This window comes from Anabrus simplex, chromosome 2 (assembly GCF_040414725.1).
Source record: "Anabrus simplex isolate iqAnaSimp1 chromosome 2, ASM4041472v1, whole genome shotgun sequence".
In the NCBI taxonomy this organism is placed as follows: Eukaryota; Metazoa; Arthropoda; class Insecta; order Orthoptera; family Tettigoniidae; genus Anabrus; species Anabrus simplex.
Window position 1 is genome coordinate 1,180,385,743 of NC_090266.1, and position 26,431 is coordinate 1,180,412,173.

The window sequence follows — 26,431 nt, forward strand, 5'->3', positions numbered from 1 at the left end:
GTGATGCTTGCAAGCTAAAGGGGTCCAAAATATAGGTCATCGGGATCTCATAATGGTACTTATCGCTTGGAAAGTAGAACCATGGTGTTTGTCATGGTGCGGTACTAATCAAAAGTATCGTAGACTCGCGGTATTCCACACATTATGGTACTACTCACAGGTAATGAAACTCGCACATGTAATACAGACCTATGGTGTTCCGCACATAGCAGCGCCATTTACAGGCAATGCAAACCTATGGTTTTCATCACATAAGTGTACTAACCACAGAGACTCGTACTATCCCGTGGTGTTCCTTATATAGTGGGTACTAATCATAGGAGAGCCAGAACCCTGGTGTCGCTCATATAGTGCTAATAATAACAGGTACCGTAAAAGCCTGACCGCGCGGTGCTCCTGCGTGCTACTAATTACAAACCTGTTTGGTACCTAACATAGTGGTACTACGCGCAAGTAATAGCGACCCATGGTGTTCCCCGCGTGGTGGTACTAATCACAAGTAGTTTCATGGTTCTAATCCAATCATCCCTTGGTCGCCCCTTTTAGTCGCCTCTTACGAGAGGCAGAGGATACCGTGATGTATTCTTCGTCTGCGTCCCCCACCCACAGGGGGTACGGTGCGTTAAAACTTACCATCTCTCAGATACAAGCTTACAATTATACGACCCGTACCGTGAAGCCAAAAAACAAAAGGCGGAATAAGAAAATGAATTTTATAACCAGCTGTACCAACGCGCTTCGCTGGACATACAAACTGAAGTGAGTTTTAAGAAAATATTAATCCTGTTATTAGTTTTCGGAGACGCCGAGGTACCGAATTTTATTCTCACAATGTAGGCCTACCAGTAAATCTACCGCACAAGGCTGGCGTATTTGAGCACTTTTAAATACCACTGGACTGAGATGGGATCGAACCTGCCAACTTGAGCTGAGAAGGCCAGCGCTCTATCATTTGAGCTACTCAGTCCAGCATTTCTTTTACTTTTTACGAAATGTGCGTAAACGGTAATCATGTGCATGTTATTAATGAAATTAACTTTCGTTACATAATAATTCTCGTAATAACCAAGTGAAGAAATGTAATGGCATTTTTCTAGTTAAAGGGACAAAATACATTGAGTAAGATATTGTAGCCAATACACATTTGCATATCTCTAAGTGTCAGTACACCTTCATTATTTTTAAGCAGAAAGTTTCAATGTATCCTATGCCGTGTACCAAGGTTATTTTAATTAACCCATTGAAGACTGAATTTATTTCCCTCACAGTAACCTCTGTAACCTCTGTCAGTTTATTTCAAGTATCACCGCAGGTGAGAAGCTAGTCGCGAGCATACTTATTTGTTTCGTTTACTATGTGTGTCCAGAAAACATTCCCCAAGAATTAATTTAAAAAAACGTCCAATTCTACAGAAGAATCACTCCTAAACTCTTGGAAATCAATGTTTTTATGATGGTTTTACCAGTGAAACATGGAACGTCACTGTCTCAAAGAAGTGTTCCTCGCTACGAAAACACCGACGTTATGTGATCCATTGTTTACAAGGAACATCCATAAACCTCACTGAATACATTGCAATAAAGAAACCAGTCCCATCTATGAGGAAAAGTATATGACTGTGTTGTAATGTTAAGCTAATAGTAAGCCGTAGTGTTTAGCACTGGAAATACTTAAGAAGTTGTGTGTGAATTTGTATATGATGGATTATGCTGGATGTAGAATGTTCAACTAGTAGTACAGTACCGATCAAAAGTTTAGGAACACATTAAAAATAATGAAGTTCCATCTAGTTCCATCCAAAATTGTGCTACCAGACCTCTGTATTTTTTTTCCTGAGCTCTCGCATCTAATATGATATACGTCGTCTGATTTGAGTGATTTGCGCCAGGTATTGTATAAGTTATACATTTTTAACTGTTGGAAGGTCACATCAGAAAGTCTACATTTTTGTAAATATTATGTGCTATGTACTCTAACTGGTTTCGAGTATCACCACCAACATTTTTATAGACTTAGCAACAGTGTTGCCAACTTATATTTTCAAGATCCGCTAAATACTACTAAAAATCCGCTAAAATTCCGCCAAGAAATCAGATCTCAAATAATGAGTAGTAATAATAATAATAATAATAATAATAATAATAATAATAATAATAATAATAATAATAAATGTCTGCACTCACCTGATCTGTGAGTTTCACTGGTATTAACCCCCTGCCTGCGAGCCGGCGAGCTAAAACTTGTAGGCGTTTTAGTGCGGGTGCAAACTAGGTGAATCCCCTACCTCAAGGGCCACACACAAAACAGGCCAGTTCATTAAACGGTCTTCCTTCATAGCATAAATATTTATACTACTCTCTCACAGTTTCATTATTTGCCGTAGGTCGCCTGCGGGAGTCAAATAGAAAGACCTGCACCTAGCGAGCCGAACCCATTCTGGGATACCCCGGCACTAAAAGCCATACGACATTTCATTTTATTTTCATTATCTGCCGTCATTCGTCAACGAAGAGAAAAGTACCCCTTCCACACGCATTACAAATTAATGATACCATGATCCCATAACATCAAATCCAAATAGCATGTTTCCATATGTGACTGCTAGCTCCTGAAATACCGAATAGCTTGGAGACAGACTGGAGTAATTTTTTTTAAACGTAAAATGGATAAAACACTAAATTCCGCTATAATAAATCTAGAATTCCGCCAAAATTTCCGCTGTCCGCTAAATGATATATTTCTCCGCCGACAGACTTCTAATTCCGCCAAATTTAGCGGAAAATCCGCTAAGTTGGCAACACTGCTCAGCAATAGTTGGGGGTCATTATAGTATAAATATAAAATTCCGAAATTCCGATTGTTGTGCGTTAATTTTTGTTTCAAACCAGCGCTAAAATTGTCAATTGTTTCCTGTTCTTGTCATAGGTCTCAGTGTGAGCTATCGGCATCAGAAATGTGTTCTTGGATGCCATCGGCAGAGTGCAAATGAAACTATCAGGGCGGATAAGTTTGACGCTGATAGCTCGTCCTGAGACCTTGGGCCACACATGGCAAAAGCAAAGAAAAATCAACCATTTTGGCCCTGGATCGGAAAAATAAAACAAGCAATAAACGGTACTGTATTATTCTGAATTTTTGTATTTATACTAAAATGGCCCACACCTATTGCTAAGTCTACAAAAAATCTTGTTGGTGATACTTGCAACCAAATAGAGTATTCAGTACATTATATTAGCAAAATTTTTGATTTCTTGGTGTGACTTTCCAAGAGTTAAAAGTTCATAACTTTTACAGTATTTGGACTAACTCAATGAAATCAGGCGACATGTATCCTATTAGATGTGAGAGCTCAGAAAGAAAAGTACAGAGGTTTAGTGGCAAAATTAAAGGTTCTAGATGACATTTCGTGATTTCTTTATGTGGTGCTGAACTTTTGACCAGTCCTGTATTTCTTGTATTATTTTCTTCCTATAGGATTGCTTGTTGCACTCTTGTTGTTGTTGTTGTTTTATTATGTTTTAACTTTATTATCACACTGCTGTAAGTGATCATTGCCACAGAGATATTTCAAAGTAATAAACTTCATGGTTAGGTTCCGTATTGAGTTAAGACTATACTTAATATAAATACAAATTTTTTAATGCTCCACCTTCTCAATACTAAAAATCATTTGATGTTTACAAAAACATTACAATGATATTAACAGGTACTAGTTTCGGTCCACTGTGGACCATCATCAGCCTAGCCGAAGTACAAAAGCAAAACACATAGTCATAAAATAGAATGAAGTAATGTGGAGAAATGAGAGAGGATCTAAAAGGATGGGATGGTGGTGGAATGAAATACAAAAGTGAAAAACCGTATACATGAATTATGATAAATGTATCAAAGACGCGTTAAGATTGACAAATAAAATCTTTGTGATGTCACATAAAATCTTCTGATGAGAAAGTCTTTGGTTGACGGTACTCCTGTGTTGCACAATTAAAGTTATATCTGGTATATACGAAGTCCTATGTTTCTGGGAAGTTCTGGATGTGAGTTCCACATTTGCGTAGAGGGAAAATTGTCCAATGAGACCAGCATAAAATTAGAAGTTGACAGAGTTGGGCATGTTCTATGGTGGAATGAAAATTTGCTGTGTTAAACAGAAGTAGTCTGAATTCAATCGGAACACAATGAACCTTGCGCTATGTAGAACAAACTTGCTGTATTGAATGCAACTCCAACTCCGAATTTTAGAGCATAAGGACATTCATTTTCTGGAACAATTCCTTAATTTTTTCATTAGCTGATTTTTTAGAGGTTTCTAAAATTATTGTTCATTTTTCACAAAAGAAATATTAATTGGTACAACCCCAGTTTCGAAAATAATAAATATATAAAAAAATGATTCCAACTACTTTCACATTTTATAGTGTAGAGAGTGGGTGTAAAATTTCATTTCAATCCTGTAAGTAATTAAGAAGAATAATCCACTCACACCTTGACAATTTCATAACTTAGAAAACAAGAAAACGTAGGCCTAATTGTAAGTTAGTTTCTTTAGACTTTTACTGCCTAAAAGCCTCCATAACTGTACTATTCCTCTCGTTCCTGATTATCTACACCCCACTTGTTGCCCCTCTTCTTCTGTCTTATCCATTTGGCCTTATTTATTGTTGGGTCCACGAAAGTTGAAGTCTGAGCGCCACCGGCGAGAAAAATTTGATTAACGCTGCTCGAAAATGGTCTGTTGCTATGGCAACGATAACAAATATGCCACATTTAAGGAAACTATCGCCACGTGGGTTGGTTTGCACTCAGTCGCTTTTGTGATATTATTCGGAGTAGTACTGTGTCTGCTGTGTCCGACTCGTTGGCTGAACGGTCAGCGTACTGGCCTTCGGTTCAGAGGGTCCCGGGTTCGATTCCCGGCCGGGTCGGGGATTTTAATCGTCTCTGATTAATTCTTCTAACCCGGGGACTGGGTGTTTGTGTTTGTCCCAACACTTTCCTCTTCATATTCACACAACACACTACACTACCAACCACCACAGAAACACGCAATAGTGATTACATCCCTTCATATAGGGTTGGCGTCAGGAAGGGCATCCGGCCGTAAAACAGGGCCAAATCCACATGTGCGACACAGTTCGCACCCGCGACCCCACAGGTGTGGGATAAGCGGTAGAAAAAGAAGAAGAAAAGAAGAAGACTGTGTCTGCTGTGTTAGTTGTTGCTGGTTTATGTAATGATATAAGTGTTTGTTTCCTGAATATTATTTTCATTGTTAGTTTGTTAATTTGAAAGCTAATCTGTGGCTAGTTTTACAGTACTATTCTCCATTTAACGTGCGCATTTATTGAGGTTATTGTCAGTTTAGTGAATATGAAGTGTCATATTTATCGGCAAGGACGTGTTCTAATTGCCGGAATTATTAGCACGAGCTTAGGAACGGATCAAAGTTTATTGAACTGCATTAGACCAACGTAGTTGATTAAATATTCAGCCTGTTTGGAAGGGTAATATGCCGCAGACTGATGTAACTATGACAACGCAGCGTACTTCGCAGTTACTGCTTTCGTCGCTCAAATGTCAGCCTTCAACTCTCGTGTGCCGAACTACAGGATACCAGTATCTGATTTCATGACACGAAAACTGTAGATTGTTACTAGTATCTTGTGCAAACATGCCCGGTTCAAATCCTAGCTCTTCAGAATGTTAAGCCTGACTTTGTTTCTATCATTGAAGACTGCATCAGCCTCAAAAGGAGCCATTTTCACCAAATGGGTAGGAACGAACGTTGTCTTTGGACATCGTTTCCAAAAAAGTTGAGTATTCTCCGTACAGACCATGAAGGCCCTTGGAGGGGTGGAAGGTAAAGGCTTCCACTATCGTAACCTCGGTGCGTAATGGGGTAGAGTGGTTAGCTCTACGATCGGCCGCCTTTGCCCTCAGGAATTAACCTGGTACTTATCTTTGGTGTAGGCTGAGTGAACCTCAGGGCCAAGTGCACCTCCGGAAGTGGAAATCTTGTTTCTTAAATCTTACGACTTCCTGGCGGGGATACGAACCCACGTCCTTCCGGGCTAACCGTGTACGAATTTACCGCCTCGGCCAGGCAGCACCTGGACATCGTTTCCAAATAAGAACATTTATATTCTCGTAAGGGTTTTGTGTTTTACCATGAGTGTATTTCTTGAGGATCTCAGGTGAGGTGAGAGCTCGGTACACTGGCTTAATGGTCATAGGAACAGCTTCAGGATGCTGATCTTATTTCTTCACTCAGCGACGATAAATCTATGATCCTAAATCCTGTGGTTCGATCCGCAGAACTGTCAAACTCCTCACTGCACAACGACAAATTCTTTCGTGAAGCACTGATAGGAGTTTCTGCGTAACATTCTTCCCTCGACACTGACTTTTCCTTTCCGAATATTGTTTATAGGGTATATGCGTCTTCTTTACTTTCTTGAACACTCTACTGCACCTAGCCGTCATAGAAATAGTGAATCTATACTTTGCTCACTATGAAATACGAATTTATCAATAAATTAACAAGATATTATTAACTATCGTACGAAAACAATCGAAATATCATGTTCTAACTACGACCACTGCCTAATATCAAATGAACTGAAGTGCTCCTGTCCAATAATTACTCATAAAAGCCGTCTAAAATATACTACATACGTCTTCACCTGTCAAACTCATTCGGAAAGCTAAATATAGGAAATAACTTTGAATCAGCAGGGGCTGTGTCTCCTGGAGGACCTCAATTATTTTGTTAATTAACACATTTATACTGCTATTTCAGCTTTGGAACTTCGGGAATATATTCTCAAAACATGAATCTTTCATAAAACATAGTATTCAGAAAATCTTATTTTTCAAACTTTCTGTCATCATCCCCGAGGATGTGAGAGGAGCTCAAAAACAGTCTGATGCAGTAAATAAGAAGTTGAAAGATAGAATTGGAAACAGCGTGCAGGAAAGCAAAACGAATGTGATGACAAGAGGAGAGGAAGGGATGAACAATACAAATTATATATATATATATATATATATATATAGGGAGATTTAAGTAATGGGAAAGTGAAATAAAAGAGAATTCAAGATTACATATGAAAATCATGTCTATTTTCATTTTATACCTACCTTTATACATCGGTACACTTCGAATTCAGGGCGCCTCAAAACGGCCAAGAATATTATGTGGTCGGAAACATTTAGTTTATGGAGTGTGTGAAGGTTATACGGGTGTCGTACTGCAAGGTTTAGGCTGGATCCGATGAGGGTACCCCCAAGGCTGGGGCGGGTGGAGTTCCTCACACCAGGTGCCACCCAACTCTACGACGCGTCCTACTCGTCACCGCCAATCACACTTGATGTGATGAGTTCTCCGCTTCTAATTGCACTGTCCCCCTACGGACTTCCCAGACTCCTCAGCTGATATAGTCGGCGTGGAAGTCTGCAGAGCAGAATTCATCGTACCTCCGAAGACTAACTGTCGAACGCTGCTGCTTCTGTCGCTTCTTGGAAGAGGTTCAGAGTAATCTGGTCAACATCTTCTTGATTTTAGAATGAACTCCTTCTTATAACCTGTGTTAGAGTTCGGTATCACTCCTGGCGGTGTGAATACCTGTAACTAACAGGGGTCCACTAGGAGAAGACTAAATATTCGGTATTATTACACACCCGTCTATATTTGAAGTTGAAAACCATGGGACACTACTTGTATGATCGGGAATAGTGGCTCAGAATTGTATTTCTAGTCCAGGTGTGGTCCTAGAAGTTTTGGGCGATCATCCAGATGCGGCCTACGAAATTTTAAGTAATACTCTAGTTGTCACCCAGGAATACTCGATTTACGGTCAAAGTTGCAGCCAAGTACAAATACACTGTAACAGCGTGTAACATTGCTCTCTAGGGCATCTTGATGATGATGATGATGATGCTTGTTGCTTAAAGGGGCCTAACATCTAACGTCATCGGCTCCCAGGGCATCTTGATGGACAATGAACGCGAACTAAACAGTCAGGAGAGGGATGGTGAGTCCTGGAAGTTTGTTCCACATGAAATGAACTTATCCAAGGGTCTGTATAGATCTCTAACAAAGTGATAATAAAATAATATTTTTATGATGTTATTGGTTTTATGTCTCGCTACTCTTATGGTTTTTGGAGACGTCGAGGTGCCGAAATTTTGTCCCTTCGGACCTTTTCAACGTGTCAGTAAATCTACTGACACGAGGCTGACGTATTTGAGCACCTGAAAATACCTGCACTGATGATAAACAAACCTGAAGAATATTCATACAGTATGGTTCAATAGAGTCACCTACTTGAATTAATTTTATTACTTCTGTCAAAGTTGTAAAGTACTCGTCCGTAAAGTACGGCTTATATTATTTATTTTTTTACGTTATATGCAAGGTTGATGCTAAAATCTAGTACTGAGCCGCACATGGACCATCAATAATAAAATATCTTAGGACGCACTTGGACATGTTTGGTCAACACTTCGTTTGGGCCCCATCTAAACGGTCTCCGAAAATACAGTTTCAAAACCCATCCTTAGTTCGGACTGAATGACTCAAGTCAGTAGAGTGCTGGATTTCTGAGCTCAGGTTAGCGAGTCGATCCCAGCTCAGTCCAATATTTGAAGGGGCTCAAAATACGCCAGCCTGTGTTGGTAGATACTTGGGACTTAATCCTAATAACATTATTATCTTTTCTCAGTTGTTTTATCTAATAATTCTGAACTGCACCAGTTCATCAAATCAGCCTTTTATTTGAGTCAGCGGCAGAAATATACTCCAGGAGAACCAAGGGGAAGGTTAATATAGTAACGTCTAGTGATCGGGGACGGACTCCCATTACCCGATGACGGACGTAGAAAATACAAGAGTGCCAACATTTTCTTTTTTTTATTTTTTTATTTTTTATTTTTATTATTATTTTTTTTTGCATAAAAGGGATTACTTACGCGGCGGTAAATCTAATTACGAAAGTCTAGTGTATTTAAGCACTCCTTGAAGCTTGATACATCTCAATCATACGATTCTGAAGTGCCCTTTGTATCTGTACTGACGAGTGCATTAGTAATTAATTTCGATAGTTAAGACCTGTCTGCCGGGCTGAGTAACTCAGATGGTTGAGGCGCTGGCCAACTGACTCCAACTTGGCAGGTTCGATCCTGGGTCAGTATTTGGAGGTGCTCAAATATGTAAGCCTCATGTCGCTAAATTTACTGGCATGCGGGTCAAAAATCCGACACCTCAGCGTCTCCGAAAACCGTCAAAGTAGTTAGAGGGACGTAAAAACAATACAATTATTATTAAAATGAGTCTGTGCCCACGCGACGTAAAACAAGCAGAACAAGAAATATTTGCCTTCTCATAATTTAGTCCTAAATTCAGCTTAAAATTCACGGCAGAGTCGTTAATGAAAGCCGTGCCCGTTGGATTGGAAGCTACAATGAAAACTCCTAGACTTGGATAAGGGAGACGTTAAGTTAATATTCGTGCAAGAAATGCCACCGTCTTAAAACCTTGGAACGAATTAGTGTACTCCACTTTAGAGACAGAATCTCGTAGTGTGGAAATCGTTCATATGGCCGGTCTGAGTGGCTCAGACGGTTTAGGCGCTGGCCTTCTGACCCCAACCTGGCAGGTTCGATACTGTCTCAGTCCGGTGGTACTTGGAGGTGGTCAAATACGTCAGCCTCGTGTAGGTAGATTTACTAGCACGTAAATGAACTCCTGTGGGACAAAATTCCGTCTCCTTAGCGTCTCTGAAAACCGTCAAAATTGTAATTAGTGGGACGTAAAACCAATAACATTATTAAATCTTTCATTTGGATTTAAATCTACGAATGTTATTTCTGTTTAGGCTGAGAATGATTTTTTGTAGTTTCCCATTTTCACATCCGGGCAAATGCCGGGACAGTTCCTATTCATAGCCCACAGCCGATTTTTTCCACCTTACTCAGTTTCATTCACCACCATTCATTTAATCTTCATTAGGTCCTCAACTGAGGTTGGCGTTAGGAAGGGCATCCGACCGTAAAAACATCCCATATAAGCTCATCTCACCTTATCCCCAACCCCATGTCCAGAAACGAGACTAATGGTGTTGACACGGCGGTGTAGGGGGCAACGCGTGCGCTTGTCACCCGGCGGCGACGGGTTCGGTTCCCGGCCGGGTCAGGGGCTTTTAATTGTAAATGATTAATATCTCTGGCCCGGGGACTGGGTGTTTGTGTTTCCTTACATTCTACACTTTACACTTCCGCAAATTCCAATTACACGCAGGTTCATATCACATGGTGCACGTAGGAGCAAAAGATCTATAGGTCGACGCCCCGAACATATAACATTTTAAAAAAGGGGGTGGGGTGTGTGTTGACATGCGCATTTACTGGTTTCGTGAGTCAAATATGTCCTGGCAAGGGCTAGTGTTTACTTTGCACTATGTCTTCTAACAAACGTGTTACTTTCATTTTCCTGTCTCTATCTCTCCCTTGACTTTGACAATATGAAAGTGAGCAACGCTAGTATGCAGGCAGTCTCTGTTATGATTGGTGTGGAAATGTCGTTCATAGGGTCGGTTGGTGCGTTCATTTCAGTGGGCTTGGCAGACATGTGTTAATAGCAACTTCTTTTTTTTCTATTTGTTTTACGTCGCACCGACACAGATAGGTCTTACGGCGACGATGGAACAAGAAAGGCCTAGGAATGGGAAGGAAGCGGCCGTGGCCTTAATTAAGGTACAGCCCCAGCATTTGCCTGGTGTGAAAATGGGAAACCACGGAAAAGGATCTTCAGGGCTGCCGACAGTGGGGTTCGAACCCACCGCACAGCCAACTCGCCCGGTAATAGCAACTTCTAGCTCGGTGAGGAAAGCAAGGGGAAACTACCTCACTAACCTTCTCCCTAAGTGTGCCTCTTCAGAGATGCCTAGGCCACCTATGACAGCTGATGGAGGTGCTGTTGAGAATCAAACCAGCCTTCGGGCTCAACATCCAACGTACAGTAAGTCAGTAAGGCTGCTCCCAAAATAAAATCCCCAATCGATGATGCTTGTGTCTAAAGTGGTCCAAAATCCAGGTCAAACGCCCTTCATATTGATACTTCTCGCTGGTAAAGTAGAATCATGGTATTTCTCATGTAGCGGTATTAATCACACGTAATATAGACTCACAGTGTTCCTCACATTGTGGTACTTCTCACAGGTAATGTACTACGCAAAGATAACGCAGACCTATGGCGTTTCTCACATAATGGCGCCACTCATAGGCAATTCAAACCCGTGGTGTTCTTCACATAGTGGTACTAATCACAGCGGCCCGTACTATTCCGTGGTGTTCCTCAGATAATGGGTACTCATCACAGGCAACGCAGACCCAGGTCGTCGCTCATATAGTGGTACTAGTCACAGGCAACGTCCAAACCCGTGGTGTTCCTTGAAACGCAGACCCATGATGTCCATGACCAGATGCCGAAACACCCCAGTGAGGATATCTCCTTGGGGTGTTCCAACCAAACCTGGACAGAGAGAAGCCTCCGTCATAGTACTAGTGGTACTAATCGCAAGAAAAGTAGACTCATGGTGTTCCTCGCGCGATGGAACTAATCGCAGTTAACCTCATGGTTCAAAATTCAGCATCACTTGATAGTCCATTTTAGTCGCCTCTTACGGTGGGCAGGGGATACCGTGGGTGTACTTTTCATCAGGTGGTATTCCTAAATATAAATGCAGTGCCTTATAATTTACGAAATAAAAGTTGGGCTTTATTGCGTAAAATTCAGGTGAAGCACGCAAACCACTACAACGCAGTGCATTCCTAGTTCACTCCCAACATCCAATATTTTCAATTACTCTGTTAGCCATTTCAAAGTCTATATTATATATAACATTTCCTAAAGCAACTTTTCGGGTGAAATCTGACAATTTTTTTATATTTTATAAATCAGAATATTTTATATAGTATTTCTTAAAGCAACTTTTCGGGTGAAATTTTACATTTTTAAAATATTTTATAATTAAGAATTGTTTAAATCCTTTTCGACAACGCAAATGCTCACTATGTATGTAAACTACTCATACCTGTGTGCTATGTGTAAAATCATTATGATAGCCAGACGTGCCCATTTCACGTTATCTAGTTGTGGAGGAGGAATATTTACTTCACTGAAGAATTTAATTAAGGTTATTCCATAACGGAAAGGGGAGTGCGATGTTTTACACTCTCTCTCTCTCTCTCTCTCTCCCGGGGCAATACGCCTTGAGAACGCCACGCCCTAACCAACGACCGGATTTTACGAAGTTCATCATGGAAATGAGGTACATCAAAGGTCCATCTATCTGCGATTTAATTTTGTCCGAGGACGGTGACTGAAATAACGATCTAGAAGTTCCTTCGACCTTCCTGCAAACAAATATGTGCATCCACTGTACAAGCTACACTATAACAACTTGCTTCTTCTCTCGAGAACCACCATGCAGCGATAATTATAAGCAGAGGGCTGATTTGACGACATGGCTTCATGTTTTTAGCAAATAAATCTGGGGACTCTCCTCACTATTTTCGGTTTCGATTATTTTTGATCTGAAAGATCTTACATATTTCACCTATCAATAATTGCTAGTTGCACGTTTGGCCAATACATTTCAGCATACAACGTCCGGTAATGCATGTAACTTCAATACCATACATTTTTATTTTTCTTAAAGCAACTTTTCGGGTGAAATCTGACAATTTTTTTTATGTTTTATAAATCAGAACCCATTTTATTGCGTAAAATCAGTTGGAGCGCGCAAACCACCACAACGCAGACATAAATAATGATCTCTCAATATCACATGAAGTGATGGGACAAAATTTCAATGAAGCCAGTTCATCTGGTTTTAGGTCTACTGTTTCACCTACTTCACCTCGTAGCACACTGGTTCCTTTTAGTCTTTCTTTCCAGTCTGGATTTCGTTACAGGGCCCTACAACCCTCAAATATCCGGTTTACCTTGTTTCCTGTATGTAATTCGAATGGCCCACAGCGAGCGACTAACCAACAATCTACAGATGTACTGTAGCCCAGATCCCTACCAACAGAAGAAAAATGAACAAGACCACCGAATTTCAATAGAGCATCGGACGAAACATTCTAAGGTTGTGGGTCCAGTTCCCACCGGTTTCTGGTTGTCCAATTTCGTCCTGTTCTTAACATCTTTTCGGCATGTACAATGTGTACTCGAAGTGTGAAAGTCCATTTCAGGTACGAACACCACACTAACATAGTTTATCGGACATGTTTCATATGTAATAAGTACGGTCAGGATTTATAGTCAGTAAAACAGTTAAAATAGGCAGGCATATAAAAACTAAACATAGGCAAAGTAGGCAGGTAAATAGGCACCATTGTGTAAAATAGGCATGGAAAATTACTTATAATTTAATAGTATACTCTGTGACTATGGAAGGAATTTACAACTAACAACTTTTCAATTTTATCAGGTAACAGTCGTGCCCTACTGCCATACATAATGATATCTCAATATCACATGAAGTGATAGGACAAAATTTCAATGAAGCCAGTTCATCTGGTTCTAGGTCTACTGTTTCACCTACTTCACCTCGTAGCACACTGGTTCCTTTTAGTCTCTCTTTCCAGTCTGGATTCCGTTGCAGGACCCTATCAAACTTTTCCCTGACAGCGGCTACGTTCCCAAATATTTGCTCAATTCTTCCCCTAACTTCTTCCACAATCCCAATGGACGCCACAAAGGGCACTCCTCTCCAACTCCCTGTTGGCTCCCAGCGGCTTGCTGAAGCTGCCTTCAGGAACGCCAAATATGATCGAATCGACTGGCAGGACATGGCTTTCTTGGCTTCCCTTATACAGAGATCACCCTCATTGCCCATGGTCTCAACAATATTGCGTTACAATAAAGCAACTTCCTACTAAACAAAAATGAATAAGCCTATAATTACTACAACGATGCTGATTATGATGATGATGATGATGGTGAAGTTGTTTGTTATTTAAAAGGGCCTAACAGCTAGGTCATCGACCATTAATGGTACGAGGTGCAACGAACTGAAACGTTAATTCAAACTTCAAAATGTATCCACTGACTAAAATTTAAAACGAATGGTGATCAAAATATGAGCATGGAGACAAAACAATCAGTGGGTCAAATATTCACAATGCCTTCTTTTCGGAGATGATGCTTGTTACAAAAAGGGGGTCCAAAATCCAGGTCACCGGCGTTTCATAATAGTACTAGTTACCGGTAAAGCAGAACCATGGTGTTCCTCCTATAGTGGTACTGATCACAGGTAACACAGACTCATGCTATTCCTCGCAAGGTGGTACTAATCACAGGTAATGTAGAGCCATGGTTTGTCACACATAATGGCACCACTCGCAGGCAACACAGACCCATGGTGTTCCTCACATAGAGGAACTAATCACAGGCCACGTATACTCTTGGTGCCACTTACGTGGTGGTACTAATCTTAGGCAATGCAAACCCACAGCGTAAAACACATTATGGTACCACCACAGGGAACACAGACCCATGGTGTTCTTCACATAATGACACTATTCTCAGGCAAAGCAGACCCATGGTGTTCCTCGCATAGTGATACTAATCACGGCCAATAGCCAAACCCATGGTGTTCCTCACATACTAGTACTATTCAAAGGCAACGTAGACCCGTGGTGCTATTCATATAGTAGTACTCTGGGGTAACCGACATATTCTAGCGCAGCGTACGGCACCTTTTCTCGCATGGACATTAGTCCGCGCTGCCGAGTGCCCCCCCCCCCATAACGGTTTGATTCACAAAATAGTACTAACCACAGGCAACGCCCTGATCCATGATGTTCCTCACATGGTGGTACTAATCGCAAATAACGTCGACCCATGGTGTTCCTCACGTAATGGTTCTAATCACAAATAGCCTCATGGTTCTAATTTCATTATCCACTTGGTCACCCCTTTTAGTCGCCTCTTACGACAGGCAGGGGATAACGTGGCTGCATTCTTCATCTGCGTCCCCCTCTCACAGGGGTACATGGAAATGCGACCTCGATCACAAAAAGATAAAAGACACACATGATTACTTCCTTACTTCAAGCTTGCCAGATGACTACACTTCCGTAGGTTGTGAAGATGGGATCTCCAGTGATCCTCTCCTTCAGCCAGTATGACTTGGAAGATTTTCCTTTAGGAATTGCAGAAATTTTCAACGTAAATCTCAACACGATCTCACAACAAAGCACCCAACAATTTGCAGGGTGAGGGAGGTAGGGGATATAGGTGTGTACAACTTAGTTCGACGTTGATCGGTTCTCGCATATCATCTTAGAAGGTGCGGGTGTTGGAAGGCGACGACGTTAAATGGTTCCTTGTTCTTTCTGAAGTAAATTCTACAAGCGCTATTTCCGGAGATTTCCGAGAATTCATCTTATTGCTAGTGGGGGTAAACAGATGTTGAGAAACGAGAAAATACTTCTGTCGACCACACGAGCTAGAACTGGAAGAAATTTGGCTTCTTTAAGAGACTCGAAAGGCACTAAATACGGAATTATACTACAAATAGGTACGAACCCCTGAAATAGGTATTTATAGGCATAACAAACCAATGAATTCTCGCTAAAAAGTGTTTAAAATTTATTCTTAAAAGCCTACGTTTACGCACACGAGAACAAATTAGGCAAATAGGTAAAAACTCATCTGTAGTAATAAGTATACGGTTCTTGAGTACGATGCCATACGTTCCTTATGTGATTAAACAACCTATATTTCGATTTTCTCTCAATATATAGCCTGCACGGAACGTGTATGAATGATAATTTGAATATTACACACGCTTACACAACACACAACTTCACAACACAGCTCACGAGCACATCACCCAATTTTAATGTATAAGTTTTGTAATTTTTATATATATATTCTCTAGCGACCCTATAGATCATATATGATACGTCATGTGTTTTATCTTTTTCTGGCTCAAACAATTACTGTAACACTTGGAGACCTTTTTTTTCATCCATGATACATTCAGCGTTTTATGTATATGTTTGTTGCGAATTTTTCTATTGCAAGGTATAACTGTCTGCACGGTGTATGATGATGATGATGATGCTTGTTGTTTTAAGGGACCTAACATCAAAGGTCATCGTCCCCTAATGGAACGAGATGGACGACATGATCTATGATAGTTAAAATTTTAAAATGTATCCACTGACTAGAGTTAAAAAATGGTGATGAAGAAATGAGTATGAGATTAAAACAATCAGTAGATCTAATTCACGAAGCACGAAGGGAAGTCCTCCATACCTTTGTTGTTCCTTTGATCGCTCTCAGCTTATTTGGATGTGGAATGGCCTGCCACTCTATCTCCCAATGGGGCATAACCAGATGTCTCAGCTGAGTGCGAACATCACTTGCTGGAACCTTGAAAGGCAACGGGGGCAGTGTAACTGCCTCCTTGGCAGCCTGATCTGCTAATTCACTTCCCTCTACACCCATGTGGCTTGGGAGCCACATAAACGTGACTCTGGTGCCGGCATCCGAAAACCCGGCCAGCAGGCCCTGGACCCGCTGCACCAGAGGGTGCTGAGGGAAACAGGTATCAATAGACTGTAGCGAGCTCAAGGAGTCAGTAAACAGAAGAAAGTGTCGGCGCTCATCGGACAGTGCGTAGCGCAGAGCTTCACAGATAACATAGGATTCCGGGAAAGCAAAAAGAAACCTATCATTGTCTACAACGAACGCACAACCCACCTTCGTTTCTGTCCTTGAACCATCCGTGTAGACGACGACTGAACCTGGGTATCGGCCAACAACGGACAGGAAGAGCCTTCTTTTAATCGAAGGGTCCGTGTTTTCCTTCGGGCCAGTGTGTAGATCCAGGAATATTTCAGGTCGTTCTACTACACACGGACGTATCCCACTTGGTTGTCTGACAAGGCAAGGAACCGAAGGTACGTTAAACAATCTGTAATTGCTATCCAAACGTATTCCAACCGGCCGCGTTGCTCGAGGACAAGCAGCATACAGCAAACGGTTGCCATTGTTGAACACGCAAGGATAGCTTGGATGAAGTGGCATCTATCGCAAATTTGCAGCATACGAAAATAGGAGAAGAGTACGTTGACGACAAATCTGGACAACGGAGGTCCTTGCGGTAGAAAATCGAAAACCATGTTCTAAAGTCCACTGCTCCACTGTCCTAACAGCTTGCTGTAATTGACGTTCTGCCGCTGCCATGTTACGCGAGCTATAGTACAGAGCAAAATCGTAAATATATAGCGACGGTATTACTGCTGAACCAGCAGCAGTGACAATACAGTTTATGGCAATCGCGAACAGAGTGACACTAAGAACCGATCCCTGTAGGACTCCATTTTCTTGAACATGGTATTGCGAATATGTCCTCCCTACTCGGACACGGAATAGACGGAGAGACAAAAATTTCGCATTAAATACCGGCAAGTTACCTCCGAATCTCCACTGATGCAGGACTGAAAGGATACCATATCACCATGTAGTGTCTTATGCCTTCTCTAAGTCAAAGAAAACAGCTACCAAATGCTGTTTGCGGAGAAACGCATCCTCGACAGAACTCTCCAGGGGTACCAAGTGGTCAGTGGTCGATCGAGCGGCTCGAAAACCACACTAGTACTCGGACAACAGTCCTTGTTTCTCCAGACACCACACAAGCTTACAAATAGCTTACACAGGCAGTTTGTGAGACAAATCGGTCTGTACCTTCCTGCATACTTAGGATCTTTGTCAACCTTGAGGACAGGAAAGACTATGCCCTCTCGCCACTGAGAAGGAAAATCACCCTCTATCCAGATTCGGTTGAACACACGAAGGAGATATAGTAGACTATCATCACTAAGGCGTTTCAACATGTGGTTATGGCTGTTGTCTGGTCCAGGAGACATGTCCTTGCAAAGCGCTAAGGCGGTGCGGAGTTTCCACTCCGTAAAGGGCACGCTGTAGTCCTCTGAAGCTTGAGAGGCAAAAGAAAGGTGATGACGTTCTGCCTACCGCTTCAGAGCGAGTAAATCACGATGGAAATTCCCGGAGCCAGATACATCCGCGAAATGACTAGCTAGATGGTTAGCAATAGAGAGTGTGTCAGTGACGACATTGCCTGCAATGGAAATTCCCGGTACAGAAGATGGTCCTTGGATGCCCGAAATACGTCGAAGCTTAGTCCACACTTAAGATGATGGAATATGTGACGTCATAGACGACACACATCTCTCCCACGAAGCCTTCCTACTTCGGCGAATAAGAACTCACGCCTTAGCGCGGAGTTTCTTAAATGTTACCAAGTAGGCCACAGTAGGCTGTCTACGGTAACGTTTATGAGCGCGACGGCGTTCTTTGATAGCTGCTGCAATTTCTTCGTTCCACCAAGGAACGAGTTTTAGGCGAGGAGTCCCCGAGAAGAACGGAATGGACTCCTCAGCAGCAGCAAGAATAACTTGGGTGATGTAAGTTATTTCCTCGCCGACGGTCCGCCTGATTTCGTCGTTAAAGACAGCTAGTGATGTGTACTTTGGCCAATCAGCATGTTTAAGAATCCATCGAGGCGGAGCCTCGACGGTGTTTTGCTTCAACAAAGTAAGAATGATGGGAAATTTGTCACTGTCACAGAGATCATCGTGTGTATTCCACCGAAACAGCGGAACCAACGTTTTTCTGCATAGACTTATGTCTATGCGAGAATATGTGCCGTAGCGTACACTGAAGTTAGTTGGTACCCCTGTGTTCAAAGTACATAAATCAAGCTCTGTTACTAACCTTTCCAGCTCTCCTCCCCGGGGGCAAGGCGTCTCAGAGCCCCATATGGGGTGATGGGCGTTAAAATCTACCAATAAGAGGAAGGGAGGTGGAAGCTGATCTATAAGTTCAGTGACATCATTTATGTTAAGAAGCTGGCCTGATGAATAATAAACATTACACACTGTTGCTATGACACGCAGCGGTATCCGCACCGCAATTGCTTCCAGTGGGGTCCTTAGAGGGACCTCTTCGCTATAAATGTCAGAACGGACAAAAATACCCACTCCACCAGACGCCCGGTGGGCATAATAACGTTCTGTCGAATATAGTCTGAAATTTCTCAAGAGTGTATGATGACCTGGTCTGAAATTTGTCTCCCGAATACAAACTGTACTCGCTGCGTACTCACTAATGAGCTGACGCAGCTCAGCAAGATGCCTGTCATAACCGTTACAATTCCACTGTACCAGTGTCATGGTGTGGGTTTGGACTTCTGAGGTAAAGGTTAGAAGCATGGTAATGCTACCAAACCTACTCACATCCCCATCCGAAGATGGAGATAAATGCTCCATGTGCATTACCTCGTCACCAGACGAGGTGATGTATGCTTTGCATTTCTTCGACGTAGTCCGGGGACGGGATTTCTTCCTACGAGGGAAGCGCGCAGGTTTTCCAGGAGGAAGAGCCCCTGGCGCAGAATCAGGCCCTCCAGGTGGAGGGCGTTAGGCCCCATTTGTAGGAGAAGTGGAAGAGCGCCTGGTAAGAACGCTCTTCTTCCCCGCCGTCGATTCTTGTTTAGACGGGCTGGGAGGTGAGTTCCCAGCCCTGGTCGACGATGCCGCCTCCGCCGGCTTAGGCGCGGCTTTCGCCGAACTCGTGCGGGATGGAGCCCTTGTCCCTTTCCCCTTCTGTGCCGGCGAAGGTTTCTTGGCCGGCACAGGCTTATTGGTGGTTGAAGGTCGGGATGGACCCGCCTTCGGGCTCGCTCTCTTTGCGGCGTTGCTCACAGGAGCAACTGCCGCCTTGGGCGCAGCGATCTTCTTGGAAGGTGTTTCAATAAAAAATGACGAACCTGGGGGAGATTGTGCTATCATGCTGAAGTCTAGTGTCTTGGCCGGTGCATTCAGAGAATTAAACTTACAGCGCGCTTCCTGGTAGGAAAGACCATCCAGGGTCTTGATCTCCTGGATCTTCTTCTTACTCAGATAGGTCGGATAGTTCCGATCTCTAGGAGAATGAAGACCAGAGTAGTTAGTGCACTTTTACGGAATTGTGCACTCATCCGCGCTGTGAGCTACTTTCCCGCATGTGCCACACACAGACTGATTCGAACAACGAGATACCATATGTCCGAATCTCTGGCATTGATAGCATCGCATAGGGGGTGGGATCTACGGCCTCACATCGCAACGATAGGTTGTTACCTTGACTTTCTCTGGCAACACTGACAATTTGAAGGAGACTATGAACGCACCCGTGGCAACGTCTTCACCGTTGACTTCGCGCGTAATGCGCCGGTCGTGTGTCACACCACGGTGCTTCATGTCTTCCATCAATTCATCATCAGTGTTTAGAATAAAATCACCGTGGAAAATAACCCCACGAACCAGATTCAAGGTTTTGTGCTCTTCCACTTTGACGGGGATGTCGCCAAAGTGGTCGCACTGAAGCAACCGATCTGCTTGGAACGCAGTGCTCGTCTTCAGAAGCAAACCACCATTGCGCATCTTCTTCAGATCCTCAAGTTCACCGTAGACACCGTAGAGGTGACTTCTAAACAGAATAGATTTAACCAGCTTGAAATCTTGCCCATCAGTTCTGGCAGCAACCAGGAATCTAGGGAAGCTGGAACCCAGACCAATACGCTGCGCTTGTTCCCAAGGGATTGCCCCCCCCCCCCCCTTAGGGAATCAAATGTTAAAGACTTGGGTAGCGAACTACCCGAGTCTGCACGGCGTAGATGTCAAAACTTGGTATAGTCTCAGATGTATCATATATGATATACCAAAAACAACCTTAGAACCCCTCTCCAAAATATTCCAAAAATACTCTTTTTATAGGTATGCTCTTTATTTTGTCCCTTTAGATCAAACGGAACAGAAAAGAAATTAATGTTTTGTCAAAATCTCCGCCAACAGAACCGCCAAAAGTTCCCTCCCCCCACTTAAAATATTACTTTTGCAGATTTTTCATATTTGGTTATCTAGGAGCCCAATAAACACAAACATGTTATTCATGTCTAAATTTGGACTTGGGTCTATAGGAGATATACAGTGTTTAATGTTTAGTCAGTTTTTAGCTATAAGTTGCTAAGGATGATCATTATATGATTGAAACTACTCCCACTTTGTGATATATATTAATAGTCACACATACTAAATACGTATTGATTAGGTGGAATCCTTATTTATACTTATTGTAATTGTATCAATACGGACCAAAATGAGATAATTGCATACGATATTACACACGCATTAAAAGTATAATAAAAGCCATGTATACACAGGAAGTATGGAAAAAGTAGGCAACTGCTGTATCGGTATCTAGATAATAGATTCTGTTAATGAGACCCAGAATGTGAACAGGGAAAGGAAGCAACTCCACTCTTTCTTCAAGGAGTATCTACGGTTCGAGTGACCTCAAAACATTCTACTTAATGTGATTTACTCTCAAGTCCCGCATCACATGATGGAGCACTGTCTACTGCCAAGGTACAGTAACGTGCCAGCTGGCGATGTCCGTGTCACAGCTCCGGGACGACGACAAATGAATAGCTATTGGATATTACTAGAATGAAACAGTAACCTCTATATTGCTCAGATTATTAGGAATTGTTTATTTACGGCAGGGTTTCCCAAACTTTTGTGTCTTAGGCCCTCTCAGCATATCGCATTCATGTTCAAGTAACTCTAGCCACAGAACATAATTCTGAATTCGGTGAACAAGAAACAGAATTTTGTATTGTTACCATGTTTGATTGCAGGTTATTTGTATAATTTAGGACTAATATTTACTTTCCTTCTAATTGAAATTTAACTTCATTTACATAAAGATACTTTATATATGCATATAAATTATAAATTAAGTTACTAGAGAAAATTCACTTGGTATTGTTGTTGGATCAATGGTGCTGTTTACCACAGACCAAGCGTATTACAAAGCGTAGTCACCTGAGCCTGTACATTAGTTCCATTTATGTACTTCGTTTTCATTTGTGAGAGAGCAGAAAATGTACACTCACACAGGTATGTTGTCATGAAAGGCATTAACCGCAGTATTTCCTTCCTAGAAATTGTAGGGTATAAGGGATGTCATGGACCCAAAAGTCGATCAGAGACGTGGAGTTACGATACAAAGTCTTCACAAGATACTGCCAACTTGTACCATTTATCGGCCAAGAATTACATGGATCTATACTCTAAGTCATACAACAGTGAAGGGAAAGTTCCTAAATGGTATGTGTACAATAAAATGTCGCTCTTTAAATACTTACATTATTATTATTGCGGATCCCTTAGATTATCGTCGTGGCCTCCCAAGGGTCCGTGGACCACAGTTTGGGAATGGCTGGTTTATGGCATCAAATCTCAGTTTTATTGGTCAAGACAGTGACAGAACGAATTTTCCCTGATTTCTCCTACTTTTCTCGGCGAGTTTTATTCCATATCACGCCTCAATCAATACCTTTCCGTCACTTGAAGGCAACCAATACGCATTGCATCCCAGAATATGCTTCACCCAAAGCTGTGCTTCAATTTCCGTTTTAACACGTGGCTGAGATATCGGCGATTTGTCCGTATCTGCTTTTCAAACTGTGGTTTAGAGATTTTAAAAATTACTAATTACAGAGGAATATCGAAAGGAGAATTTGCGTATGGTACATGGAGCGATCTTCTCTGATCAGTACACTCGAACGCTCCTCATTAGCTGCTCATGGAGCGATTCAACAGTCTGCTATTATCATTTTTAAATTATGATCACGGCCAATTTGCGAAATGTAACTGCCCTCTCCTATACATTACACTGATCAACAAAAAATTTACTTTAGTCGGGTATCTTGGTATCAATCAAGCATTCTAAGATAACTGAAACATGTTGATTGAAAATATGCAAATCATTTGTCTCTACCATCCATCGTTCCTGAGATATAGGACACAAGTAATTTAGGTATGTTCAACATTGTATCAAGGAACACTCACAGACAGAAGTTTCGATGGAGCACTAACTACTACATGGAGTACTATTGAACATTGCTTTAGCTAAGATTAGTGAAACTGCACCACATGGCACATATTGGCTTTGTTTGTTACATAGCCGCACACATAGAAAAACAGATCTGGTGAATTTATGTTACTTCTGGATACCATTATACCCACTATCACTAACAATAAAAAGAATCAAATGAAAATGTGAGACTTTGTATGAAAAATAACGAGAACAATATTCGATGAACGCCGTTCCATGAAAAATAACGAGAACAATATTCGATGAACGCTGTTCCATGAAAAATAAATCTTTGTCAATATCTTCAAAAGATGACGTGATACAGCAACACGGTTTTCAGATTAGAAATCAGCATGAAAATCTACACTAGCAACAGTAAACATCCTGTCAGATATCTACCCCTTGTAAACCAATGTTATCTTCCTATTCGGACACAGATGCTTTTCGCACCAACCAAAGGTAAACTTTCTTTGGATAAAGATTTATATCAGCAAATAATATTGTACAGGCGAATTGGACGTTGTGTGGCGTTTTCAGTGTTATCAGCAATATTGTATATTCGCGACCTCGAAGTGGAAAGAGTTCCTCGTTAGTGAAAAAAGCAGCCTGTAACTACCTCACTCCTCTGCTTCGTAGTACCCCTCTTCAGTGGGGCATGGCTTTCTACGACACACTATGGCTAAACTGTTGGTTATCTAATCGGCCTAAACATGGTATCATAATCATAATCATAAGTAAGAGTAACATTTCCAATAAAAAATAATGTCCAAATAATCGTGTTTGAATATCAGATCCATCAAGGTATTCCGTTCATCACACAACATTGTTATCAACTCCAGTTCATGAAACAAGCAATTCCTATGCAGCGTATTCCGAGAATTTAGTTACTGCCTTGTTCATTAAGTAGATAAGTAAAGATTCACTTTGTAATTTGCACAAATTGTTGTCCAGTTAATGAAACTATCAATTTCATAAATGGGGTGCAAACGCATTTACATTCACCTCTGGCGGTTATATTAAAAGTATCAAGAGTACTCACCAGAACTTCCTAATTCCAGCGATCTGTAAAAGAGAAAAAAAAACATGTTATAAAACTAGAGATATTTGAACGTACCTATGTTTACTATTCAAAGCATTTTAATCATTAGATTGAAAAGCACATGCAATGTTCAGAAAGTAAAGACGTTTTATACCGTATACATGGCTTGCATTCTTTGTGCTTAGCTCGCCATAGATCCGCACTTCATGTATGATACACTGTCATCACATCAACGGAGAATTCCAGTCTACCTTCATTTGTTTAAAATTAAATTGTGTCCAGTCCACATACTAGCGAAACCACGATCATCATTTCCACACATTTATTGGAGTGAAACATGTGATGGTAGTGTTCGTTCTTCCAAGGAGACAAATCAGGGCATTCGCCATTCTCTAACATCATTACTTGCAGATATAATAATAATAATAATAATAATAATAATAATAATAATAATAATAATAATAATAACAGTCGAGCTCCGTGGAGCAGTTCAACTTCCCAAAACAGAAGATCCGATCGCGGTTGCTCTGGGTGATACTTAAAAGCGTTAAATGCGACAAGTCCGTGTCTTTTGCTTCCAGATCTCCTGCGGCACAAAATTCCGAATCCTGGCGACCATTAAAGTGAATTGTTAGCTTTCGGAGAGGCCTGGTGTAGATCTTCCGAACTGCCGCCCATGGACGACCATATGTCTATGAAAATGGGGCCCTATCTATGATTTCGGTGACCCAATGATGGGAAAGGTCTAGGATTGGGAAGGTAGCGACTGTGACCTTATTATATTATATTATATTATATTATATTATATTATATTATATTATATTATATTATATTATCTCAACATACAGTACACTTCAGTCCACTATGAATGTTTCAAAACTTTTCAAGCTACAAAATGTTTCTTAGTTAAAATTGTTACCGAAATTCTTAAAAACTGAAGAGAGAGTTATCAAAAGGTTTTGATTTGTTCCGAGTTTAAAGTAATTTGTAACTTACTATTTAGTTCTCTAATGACAAGAATTAGAGTATCCCTGCTTATTAAAAAGGTGAAAAATGAAAACCGTAAAGGATTACACGGGAATTGGCAGGTTTTATTACGTCCCACGACACAGATAAATCTCATGGCGACGATGGGATAAGAATGGGCTAGTAGTGGGAAGGAAACGGCCGTGGCCTTAATTCAACTCCAGCCCCCAGCATTTGCCTGGTGTGGAAACGGGTAACCACGGAAAACCATCTTCAGGGCTACCCACCTTGGGGTTCGAACCCACTTTTCCGGGATGCAAGCTTACAGATACGTGACCCTAAAGGCAGGGCCGATTCGCTTGGTACATTTGACATTAATACTGTATATAGGGCATGTATTGTTTTTATATAATTTAACGGTACTGTGCTTACTTGAGTTTCTTATTGTACAAATTATGAAAATTATAACAGATACTTTCTAAACGATTAATTGACTTAATTCAGCATGATTTTATCCCCTCTGATGAGATGGCCCCGAAATGGTGTACAATATACCCAGGTGGGGCCCAAAAGTGCCAAAAAAAAAGTATTAGTAAACAATGGACTGAAACCGTAATACATGCAAAATTCTGTATTTCTCCCTTAAGAGACCCTGGAATGCAGAAGATTTGCTCTGAGAAAGTGATGACTAAATGAGCCAGCAAATCTATTTCTGACCACCATTTAATTTCGAAGAATAAGGGTATCGGTAATAGAAATGGGAATGCAACTGAAGGCAGATGAATGTAGAGAGAGCGTGGAAATAGGAGAAACCACTGTACTAATGATAAGGGCTATATTGAAAAGTCTAGGATCTTTTTTGGAAGTTGTTTTTCTGTTTGGTTTTTGGTTTTCTCTGATGTTTTAGTATTTTTCTCATTGTTTACTTCATTTTCCTTTTTTTTAATTTTCTATTTAAGGACGACACACACGTCCAGTACCCGAGCCAGTGGAAATAACCAATTAAGGTTGAAATCCCCGACCTGGCCGGGAATCTTAGGCCCCTTTAAACAACAAGCAACTAGCACCGGCCGGAAATCGAACCCGAGGTCTCTGGAATCAAGGGCCAGCACGCTAACAATTTAGCCATGGAGCCGGACGGGATTCGCATCTCTGTGCTGGGAACGGGTCTATCTTATGATGAAATGTGCTACGCAGGTGTGTCACACTATGGAATCACTTACTGCATCTTACTATTAGTTTATTGAACTAGAGCCAGGATGTTCTGTCGGCCGATCAAATACGTGGGGATATGGAATTTAAAAAATCATTACCGTAAGGAAAAAGAGGTAACCTATTTTGTATTAAAATGCGAGAAACGCCGGTTTTGGTTCAGATATATTAAATTATTTCCATTCTTGTAT

The 26,431-nt window shown here is 41.4% G+C and overlaps 1 protein-coding gene across 3 annotated transcripts in view; it reads right to left on the bottom strand.

Annotated features, from left to right (window-relative positions):
* Delta (neurogenic locus protein delta) overlaps positions 1–26,431 on the bottom strand; it is a 1,656,387-nt gene that overhangs the window by 329,159 nt on the left and 1,300,797 nt on the right. For all 3 annotated transcript variants that reach the window (XM_067142151.2, XM_067142152.2, XM_067142155.2), the window contains one exon: positions 24,063–24,085. In XM_067142151.2, the coding sequence (XP_066998252.2) occupies positions 24,063–24,085 (23 nt within the window). The remainder of the gene's footprint in view (positions 1–24,062; positions 24,086–26,431) is intronic.